At 35.2% G+C, this 11083-nt stretch overlaps 1 protein-coding gene across 1 annotated transcript; it reads left to right on the forward strand.

The window, feature by feature from the left end:
- The first annotated feature begins 273 nt into the window (after positions 1-273).
- LOC129224798 (tonsoku-like protein) lies at positions 274-4253 on the forward strand. The gene has a single exon (XM_054859346.1). It carries the CDS (start codon positions 274-276, stop codon positions 4243-4245), a length of 3972 nt encoding a protein of 1323 aa, XP_054715321.1. The 3' UTR covers positions 4246-4253.
- Positions 4254-11083: the final 6830 nt, after the last annotated feature.

An 11083-nucleotide genomic window follows, 5' to 3' on the forward strand; every position in this document is an offset into this window, starting at 1 on the left:
TTCGAAATTAATAAAGAATATTGATTTATTACAAATCGACAAAAGGTCATTCATAATGACGCCTACTTAAAACGACCGGTTAACCGGTTTATCATTCAAATATGCCCAGAAGGCCCGTGATAAATCAAATAACCGTCAAGTTACGCAATGTAAACAAGCGCCAAAATGAAATGTCATAAGCCAGTTGAGTTATTGAGATAAGTTTTAATGGTAAATTTGTACTTTATTTTGTATAAAATATAGATTTTTGTCACCGTAATAGTAGTTTTAAGTATGGCTAATGAAATCCAAAAATTGAAAAGGGAAAAAGATAAATATATTTCCCTGGGAAAATATAAAGATGTGGCAGCTATTTGTCACGGTATTGGTGCCGAGCTTGCTAAAAAAGGGAAGTATGAAGAAGCCTTAGAATTTCACACTGAAGCTTTAGAGTACTCTGAAAAGTTAAATGATCGTTTTGAAATTGCAGTCTCTAATCGCATGCTTGGTGAATGTTATGCCGAAGACAACAATTTTAAAAGAGCTCTTATTCACATTAAAAAGTATTTGGATCATGTTGTCCATCTTGGTAATGCTGTAGAGGAACAAAGAGCATGGGCAACTTTTGGAAGAACGTATTACATGAAATATTGCCATGAACTTGAGCATGATAAAGTTTCATGTTCTAAAACTTTAGATTTCGCCGAACAATCGTACAATCGAGCTTTACTACTGGCCGAAGATCTTAGAAAGGAAGAGAAATTAGGAGAAAAAGATTTTAGTGAAATGCGAGCGCGATTGCTGTTGAATCTTGGCCTTGTATGCGAAGATAGAGGAAATCTATTAGACTGTGCTAAGTACATCCAAGAAGCTATAGCGTTGGCAACAAAATATGATCTTTTGGAAGACTTAAATCGATGTCAAAGTAGTCTCGCTAATGTTTGCAAAAAGCATGGGGAATATTCCCAAGCGTTAACTCTGTATAATGGAGTAATTGCTTCTTCAGAAAAATTACAGGATAAAACAATGATGTGTGATGCATTATTTTCTAAAGCCTATGTATTAATTGCTCTGCGAAAAGATTTTGAGGGGGCTAAGAAATGTTTAGGAAAAGCATACAGATTGCACACTTCTGTTGAAGAAGATCATGAACGGATAACTAGAAGTTTGAAGTCTTTAATTGGCTTGTGTGAAATTCAGAAAAAATTGCAAACTTTAGATGTTAATGAGCATTTGGAGAGAAAAGAGCTCTTGGAAAAAATTGCTGACACATTATCTGCTTTGGAGCTGTATAAACTAGCTATAGAATTTTACCTATCTACTCTAAAATGTATTGAGGATGCTCACTTGAGTTTATTGGAAAAGGCTCCAATATATTACTCCATTGCTCAGACATATTATGATGATGGTAATTACGAAAAAGCGTGTGAGTACTTCGAAAAGGAATTTGATTGTAATGAAAATAAACCTGTTGAAAGGGTTAAAACTTTATGGAAAATAGCAGACATTTTTGAAGAGCAAGAAATGCATGAAAATGCTGAAAAAAGACTCTTGAACGCAAAAGATATTGCCAAAAAGATAAATAACCTCAAGCTTTTGCATCTTACTCTCGAAAAATTAAAGACTTTATATGAATCGAATGGCATTACCAACAAATTAAATGACACTCTATGTGAATTAAATGCTATTAATGTTGAAGATCTATCCAGTGAGGAGGATATTGATGTGGAGGAAAATACTGAAAACTTATTTGATGATGTCAGTATTAGCGATATGTTAACAAGTGAGAGTGATGAAGAGAAAACAGATGCCTCAAGACGGAGAAGGAGAACCAAGAAATGTATTGTGAAAGTTAATGAAGTTGGAGAAACGCCATTGCACCAAGCATGCATAAAAGGTAACTTGAATATGGTAAAGAAATTAATTGATACTGGTCATCCAATAAATGCTAGAGATGCATGTGGCTGGACCCCATTACATGAAGCATGTAATCATGGTTGGTATGATATTGTAGAATACTTAATAGACAAAGGAGCTGACATTAATGATCGTGGAGGTGAGTTATGTAAAGGTGTTACTCCTTTAATTGATGCTGCAGGCTGTGGTCATCTTGAAATTATAAGGCTACTGGTATCCAAAGGGGCTACTGTTACAGTAAAAAATGATGATGGGGAAACTGCTTTACAAGCATTGTTGAACTGGAAAGTTTCTGAAATGAGGAATTTAGATGCTAATTATCTAAAATTGTGTGAAATTGTTGAAAATGATTTAAAGAGCAGTATGATACAAGCTGGACTGCTTGTTGAAAACTACTCTGGTGTCACAAATGAATACTCATTTGAAGATATGAAGGGAGATGGTCCCAGTGCTGTCTCCAATCATGAGAGTAGAACTTCTGAAAAACGTTCTAGATCCCCTAGTCTTTCACCAGATATTGAATCCTATGAAGATGAACTTCCTTTACTGCATTTCGGGAATGAACCAAGACTTGACTATGATGATGCTGAAACAGCACAAGCCGAGTATAAAGCTGCAATATCAAATGTTAGACGAAGTGCAAAAACAGTTTCTCCTGTTAAGAAATCTGTATTTCAAGAAAAAGTAACTTCTCTACCTGCTCTTCTTAAAGAGACAGAAGTTGTGAATGAATGGCTGATAAAAGACACAAATCAGATTCCAAAAGTTAAAAGAAAACGGCGAAGAATGAATAATTTAAGTATCAGAACTAGTAAATCTATAAACAATTATTTAATGCCTCAAGAAGTGGCTGGACAATCTGTTGGTGAATCTAATATCATTGTATCTGATGATGATGATAATAGCATTGTATCTTGCTTATCTGTTGATTCTAACCCTCAAATGAACTTTGACTTTGATAATAGGGAAAATAATGAAACTGCATTTTCCCCTGAAAAGAAAAAGGGGTTATCATCTAAACTATCATTCTGTTTAAGGGTTCGGATCACAGACAAATTGATACTTGTGCCGATTCCAGAAGAAACGTGCAATATTGAGTGGCTGATGGAAGAAGCAGCTATTAGGTATCAAAGTCTAACTGGGAAGAAGCCACATTTAACCCTTATGACAAAAGAAGGTGCACAGATGTTAAATACAGATTTGATACAAAATATCTTTAACAATAATGATGAAGTTTTGTCCAATGTTAAATTCTGGATTGAACCTTCTCTGAGTGACTGGTATGAACAGTTATGTACTAAACACGGATCAAAAGCTGTGGCATCTGTTAAAAAAAGATTTCAGTTGTTTGAATCCACACATAAGCTTGATTTTTCCAACTGCTCCATTCCAACTACTCACTTGAATTTGATTTTTACGTCAGTGCGCAATTTTAAAACTTTACGACACCTTGACATCAGCGGTACTATCATTGCAGTTGACAGTATAAAGGATTTTCTTGCATGCATACCGTCTTTTATCTCATTAGTATCACTTAATATGAGCTGTTGTTGTATTACTACACAAGGTATAAAACTGTGGTCTGAATGTCTGAACAACTGCAATTCTGCTGTTTTATTTCCTAGCTTGCAAACTTTAAATCTAAGTCATAATGTTTTTACTCCAGATTCATATTGTTTTTTTGTTGCAATCTTCAAACTGCCATCTTTAATTAACCTTGACTTATCCTCTTGTAATTTAAAATCTTCATTCTTTAGCAAAAGTATCTGTAACTCTTTAAAAATTCGTGCTTTTCAGAATTTCGATATATCCAATAATGATTTAGATAGTGATGGGATTTCTGAATTTCTTGTAAGCATACAGAAACAAAGTTTACGTGTTTTAAATTTGTCATGTACGATAGACTCAAACATAGGATTTGGTCATAAACTTAAAACTTTTCTATCTGAAGGACTGCCATCTCTTGAAGAAATAATATTACGAGGGTGTAATTTGACGAATGAAGATTTAAAATACATTTCTTCGATTTTCCCTCATTGTACAAAATTGAAAGTGGTGGATTTATCAGCAAACCCCAAGCTATTGGGTGAAAATATAGCTGATTTTCTTCTGTGCGCTTATAAATACAATGTTAATATTACTAAGTTGTCATCCTCTGGGACATTTTTGTGGAGGAATGCAAATATTGATTTGTTTGCTCAAGTATTCAAGCACAAAATTTTAAATCATTTATTTGCTGATAAATGTCCCCTTGATTTATCTGAAGATCTGTTTAATTTATGGAAAAATGTTTGGGAAAGTAAAGCTGTATGCATGAATAATTTATTTTGTGAACTGAAAATTGCATGAAACTAAATTGTCATTATATGCAAAGTATACTTTGAACATTCTTTCAAAATAAAGGATAAATTTTATTTTGTAAATAATTTTTAATGCAACAAATTTAAATATAAAAATTGCTTTTAGTTATACAAAGCAAAAAATATTTTTTCAACTGCAGGTTTAGTAGTTTTTGGCAAACTTTGCATTCATTCATTTATAAATGTTTGCAGACATTGAAACTTCTCAGAATTGACCACTCGCTGTTCTGAGAAAAACCGATCATCTATACATATAAAAATGAATGTTTGTCTGTATGTCATCCATGAACTCAAAAACTACCCAGCAGATTTGGCTGAAACTTTCACCGTTTGTTATTTTTGGTACTGGGAATGTTTATAGGCCGGTTCGAAAAAAATCCGATTGATAGTTCTTTTTTTATTCCAATTTAAGTCACAATCCATTGGATAAATACGAATAAAATTTTTCGGCTGCAGAAATTAATTCGCGTGAAAGATCTCATTGATAAGAAGTTAGCTGTTGCCATTTTTCTTGAGTTTGAACAAATAAATTCTTTCTTTATTGTTTTATGGCTTTTTATGCAACGGGGAGATTTAAAACTTTTTCTATTTGATATTTTTAGCGATTGATTGATCTTGCAAACTGCGTGAGTACAAAATTTGAGTATAGTCAAATAGTACGGCTTCACTTGATACCTGGACCGATTATTATGAAAATTGCTATATATATGTATTTTTACACGGCGAAGGTGCATAATATGCTCATTGAAGCAACTCGCCACCAGGTGGCACTGCAGAGTAGCAACTTCTGCCCCGTTCAACCGATTGTCATGAAAATCAGTGTAATGATGTATTTTTTTGTTGGCGTAGCAACGCGCATCGGGTATAGCTAGTAGGTCATAAAAAAGGTTGCTATGAGAAGTGTCGGGCAACATTAAATTGCCTTAGGCAACACGATTAAAATTTAACAAACTATTATTAGTTTAAAACCCTTCAAACACGAACAATTGTTTTCTATCTTATGAATTGAATTTTGACTTTTGGAAAGAAAAATTCTGAAAAAGTATGATTAAGTTTTAGATAGTATCTTTCTCTTTCTTGCAAGTATTTCTTTTTGTTTAGTTTTAAATTCTGAAAAAAGAACAATTATACTATGGACTTGTGTGCTCTCTGAATTTTACATATTTAATTTGTGAGCACTGTCATTTTATGCTCCGTCTGCTAAACAAAATCATCATCCATTTATTTGAAAATATTAATAATTATTGGTTGATATGTAAAGAAAAAAAAGAAATTTTTTAAATTAGCGACAAAACCGCTCGCTAGTAAGACTATAATATGAAACATGTCTGCATCAAAAAAAAACTAGTAAAAGGGGATTTTTTTCCCTCAATGTTTTCAAAATAATTTTCTGTTATCTCATCTAAATTGTCCTTAAAATCTTACTCTGGTTTTTATCAATCACCAAAGTATGGCAATCTACTTTTTTCCATTCTTATTGTGTTGTGCAAAATCTATGTATCTAAATCAGTAATATTTCTTTAAGTACTGCATTCATGGGCTAAGACCCCATTGACAGTTCATTATCCCCCCCCCCCAAAAAAAAAGGAAAATTCTTTCTATACATGATTATTTTTGTTCTCAAAAATAATATGTACTCTCCTTACTCTTAAAAAAATGTTAACCAATAACATTGTACTAGACTTTTATCTTATGTTATGACTTCTTAATTTTGCTTATTGATATTTACAGTGCCGAATCTAGGGATTCCTGCCCCAGGCGGCACTTTTTGAGGTTGGCAAACTGATGCTGCATCAAAAGACTAAAGATAGTCTGACTAGATATTATCATTTCTTATATCACCAAAAAGAGCCTTAAAATGTGTTATTTGGATTAGTGCTTTTAGAGCTTCAGGATCAGCCACTCCTTCCCTCACCATCCCTAAAATACCTTTAGAATCGCAGTTTTCGGGCCTCAATTTCAACAACTCCGGGGAGAACCCTAACTCCTGCTTTATCTATCGCCTATCAGCATCAAACATACCTTCAAAATGCATTTTTAGGCTATCGATTTCGAAAAATGTCCAATGGATTTCTCAACCTATCCACTTCTCTAGCGTCTCAACACATAGCCTAAAATTTTAAGTTCATTGTCAAAAAAAATTAAGAGAACTGCCCCAAACCCTTCTCTTAACATCATAATGTATAAAATGCATTTTTTAGGATTTCTGTTTAAAAAATTTCCAGGGGAATGGCTCCGAGCATCAGTTTTTCTAATGTTAGTGCTGCAGATTGCCTACATGTTTTAGATTTCAACTCCCAACATTATACAAAGCAATTCCGAATTCCTCCCATTCCCCCCTTCCGCGCACACACTCGCTCCCAACTAGCAGGTCTCCAACAATAGCCCAAAACCAGGGCCTGATTACTGAATAGACCAACTAGAGCCTTCTATAGATACCTTAATCGGATCCTGGTTATGATGCTTCCGGAATGGGAAGATTGGGCGCCGGGAGCTTTGAGCGTCAGCATATTGGGCTACGGGAACATTGGGTGCAGAGTAGAGATGAGTCAGGCTCATTTTTGAAATCCCTGGCCTGCCCGAGCCCGAAAATTTGTAACCGAGCTCGCTCAAGCCCGAGGGATATTGTCTCGAACCGAAATCCGAGCTCGAAGGAAACTTTCTTGGATCAAAAACCGAGCCTTCTACAGTCTGACATGATCTCTCTGTTAATGAAAAATGTTCTTCATTAACAGAAGTTTCTAAATTTTCTTAAAATGCCACTTCAAATGCATTACTGTATAACATATTGCAATAGTAATCGCAAAAAAAAAAAACACTATAAAGAAGCGTTAATTTATTTATTTATTTTGGAGGGGTGGTGGTAAATTTGACATTGCATAAACTGATTTAAATGTTCCTTTCATTTTCTCACAGTAGGAAAATGTTTATTTGCTTTGAATTTGTACGAAGATTGGCGATTGAATATCTGTGCTTGAGCCCGAGCCCGAAACTTATTTTCGGTCCTACAGCCCGAGCCCACTTCGGGCCCGGGCTTGGGCTGTCGGGCCCGGGCTGAGCCCGTCTCATCTCTAGTGCAGAGATCTTTAGATGCCGAAAAAATTTGTTTGCTTCCGCGGTATTGGAATCTGTGGCGCATAATCTTCCTAGACCTAGTATTAAGTTCATCACACAATGGAATAATAGTTGAGGAATGTGATTTAGACCGGGGTGTTCTGGTGAAAAAAGGGGAAGAATCGCCAATTAGTGGTGTTTGGCTATGAAAAAATTGATAAGAATGTTGCTAGGACAAATGCAGAAAAAAATCAGGAAATTTTAGAAAAATTTTGATCGTTTCAGCCGGTTCTCTTGCATTTAGTAATCTTTACAAGCTTTTGAAAATACATTAATGACATAGGCATTCAGTTGAGGCCATTTATCAGGGCTATAACGACCAAATGAACCCCTTTATAGCGAGTCTGGGATGTAACGACCAAGGGATCGTTACATCCCAGACTCACTATAACGGGGTTTGACTACTAGGCTTTTGTTATAGAATTTAGATCAGTGGCTGTCAATCAGATCCCTCTATTAAAGACTGATTTTGAAGCTTTTATAGAACAGTGTAAACGGTTTTGTTTAATGCTCTGACACTTTTATATAAACTTAAACCAAATCAGCACTTTTTATTTCATTGTTGTTGAAAAAATTCCGCGGTTGTAGTCCCATCTAATCCTTGAAACAAAATTCATTTTATCCTTGAAAAGTTCTTGAAAAAAAGTTTCAATTGTGTGTAAGAACCATGTAACAATATCATTGATCTTATGCTTATTTTTTTTCATAAATAAATGTTTTTATTTTAGAAATATTTCTAATTTGTTATTTAGCCGTATGAATACACACACTAACAAAAAGCTGTTAAAATATTTGAATTATGAATTTTGTGAACATGTTTGTGCTCCCTTTTTCAAAAAACTTCTTAAAGAGAAACTGATATAATCCTTGTATTTCAGTAACTATTTTTTCCCACAGAATTATGGAATATTCCTTGACTTCCTGTTAAGCATACCTGTATTCTTCTGGCACAAGTGCTTTTCTTTTGTTCAACATAGAAAACGTATCAGTTAATTAGATCAGTGTGTTACATCTGATTCAGGGGAGGGGAGGAGGGATTGCCTCCCCTTTCCTCTGCATTAGATGTAACTATGTATCTCAAATTAAATTCTCAAGCTGCCTCCCAAATATTACTGCAACTTTCAATTAACTAAATTTTTTAACGTTCTTTTTCAAAATTTTGAACAAATATTTTCCGGTTTGGAAAGGGGGAGGGGGGTGGCCATCCTCAACTAATGTTTCTGCTATCTAAGATCTGCAATAAAGACAATCATCGGCCATCTCAATAAATGGTTTAGATCTATTGTAATAATAAGAGCTAAAAGAAAGGTGCGGGGAGTTAGGGCAAGGATTATGGTTTTGAAATTTTTAGAGAATTTCTTGAAAAATAATTTTAGTTAAGTTTCTCCAGAAGAGGGTCGCATTTTTTGTTGCGAAGCAGACTAATATCTGCAATAGAGAGCGACCATGGGCTATTTTATCAATTAAATATTCCAGTAATTTATTCTAAAATAAAGGCTGAAGCGGAGGCTGGCGGGAGGGGGGATGCATGAAACAGTCTGCAACATTGACAGCTTTAGAGAAGGTATTTTAAAGGAGTATCAGTCTCATCACTGGAGGATTGTGTTTAGGGATATACCCAGTAAAATTTTGGCAGGAGGGGGGGGGGGGACAATCGCACTTGCTGGGATGGCACCCTTAGTTATTACATTCTAAGATCTGGAATACAGACAGATATCTACCATCTCAATAAATGAACATTGCAGCAATTTATTTTTAAACTTTATTTAATTATAATAGTTAAAGTAGGACAGAAAAGTCGAAATCCAATACTGGGAAAGCAAACAAATTTTTTCGGCATCCAAAGATCTCTGCACCCAATGTTCCCGGCGCCCAAAGTTCCTGGAGCCCAATATGGTCGGTGCTCAAAGTTCCAGGCTCCCAAAATACTATGCTCCCTAAGTTCCCGGCTTCCAAATTCCAAAATGCTGCTCGCCGCCAAAAAAACTCAACCATGAGAACAGTCACGGATCTATAAATTTTGGATCCCCCTGCTCTGTGGGGCACCCCCCCAAAGGCTAACATTGTATATTTGTAATGCTAACAAGTCTTGTGCAGGGTTTTTTTTTTTTTTTTTTTTCAATTTTATTTTTCAATTAGTTGGGCCATTCCCCCCACCCCGCAATGCATCGATTGCTGAAATGCAGATCCGGTCCTGAAAAAAACTTCACTCAACGCGATTGACACCTGAAGTACTCGGGAAGTGATAAACGAGATGAAGTATCAGGCTCGTAATTTTGAAGTTTCACGGAGGGAGGGCAAGGGGTGTTTAAAAAATGCTAACTTTTCCGGAAAACTAACAAAAACCACGCCCAGTTTTAGAAATAAACAGTTCTTCTAAGGGGGAAGGGAGTAGACGGTAAGTTCAGTGATCAGGGATTGGATAATTGAGATCTCGAATGATATCTATTCAATAATCAAGTGATTCGATTGAGAACGCGATTTTGGCTATCAGTAGATTTTTCAAAAAAAGCTGAATTTTGTGATAACAGCACACATCGTTCGATGACGCTGAGCGATATAAAGGAAGACATCAACTTTCAGCTGTAATTGGCAATGAAACATTGTTAGGTGTTGCTTTAGCAATATCGTACCAATGTCGGCAAACGATATAGCTCGATTTCACAAGATCAGGCAGTTAATGGTGATCAACAACGTTTTGACGCTCAAAATTAACAGAGATTACTGCTAGTGGATTGTGCAGTAATCTGCTAATTTTGTGCGTCAAAACGTTGTTGATCACTATTTACTTTTCCGCACAAAGGTATTGATTTATTTCTTATCAGTCAGTTGTTAAAGCGGACTGGATATCGTGACCCGATATCAGTCTAACCTCGAGTTGCGATATTCAGTAACCAACGTAAAATGACGGTGATTTATTAAGGGACTCAATGTAAATTCTGCTAAGAAACAACGAAAATATGCCCAATTGTATTCAAATGCATCAATTGCCCTTTCCTGACCCCCCTCCCCCCCGGGCCTAAAAATGTCGGGGCCTGATCTTACATTAAGTTGACGTTATTAATAACAAGCGATTGCTAGATTTCGAACAACTGATGTTTTTATTCCTGTGACGGGAAATTGCAAAAGAAATTTCTTGCGTTTCATACAGCTCTTGACAGATTGTGCTACACCGCTAAATAGATAGAAATTTTAAACTTAAGTGAAAATAAATTTTCAGTTTGTCATTGAAATAACACAAAATCATTTTTATTTGTTATCAAAACAGAAACAACAATCTGTAAAAAGATTTTTCTTTTTTAAAGGCAGAGTTGTAAAAAGGGAAACTCAACTTCTGTTTATTTATCCCCATTGAGAAGTTTTCCCCTATTTTTGTCATGAAAAATATAGCGCACGTGTGTCCCACATAAACTGACAACCAATGAAAAACTAGTTTACGCTCAGACGCAAAAGCTGTGTGGTGGGGAAGCTTTTCCTTTTTTGGGTGGCTTACAAACTCTCGCCCACTTGTGGTTACTTAAGTTGGGAAATTACATCTGAGAAATGAATGAAAGTTAATTCATAGAAACTTTTCGTCATCACTAAATGAATGGTATTGTTCTTTTCTATCAATTTTCAAATTATTGTTTACTTATTTTGTTGATCATCATCCTTTGTTATTGGTGCAATTTGTTTCAATTTGTAAAGTTAGAGGTGTGTCCTCTGGACCTCAA

This window comes from Uloborus diversus, chromosome 6 (genome assembly GCF_026930045.1).
Source record: "Uloborus diversus isolate 005 chromosome 6, Udiv.v.3.1, whole genome shotgun sequence".
NCBI lineage: Eukaryota > Metazoa > Arthropoda > Arachnida > Araneae > Uloboridae > Uloborus > Uloborus diversus.

Excerpts from the sequence above, each read along its gene's own strand:
- LOC129224798 (XM_054859346.1), top strand. The coding sequence starts at position 274 with ATGGCTAATGAAATCCAAAAATTGAAAAGGGAAAAAGATAAATATATT.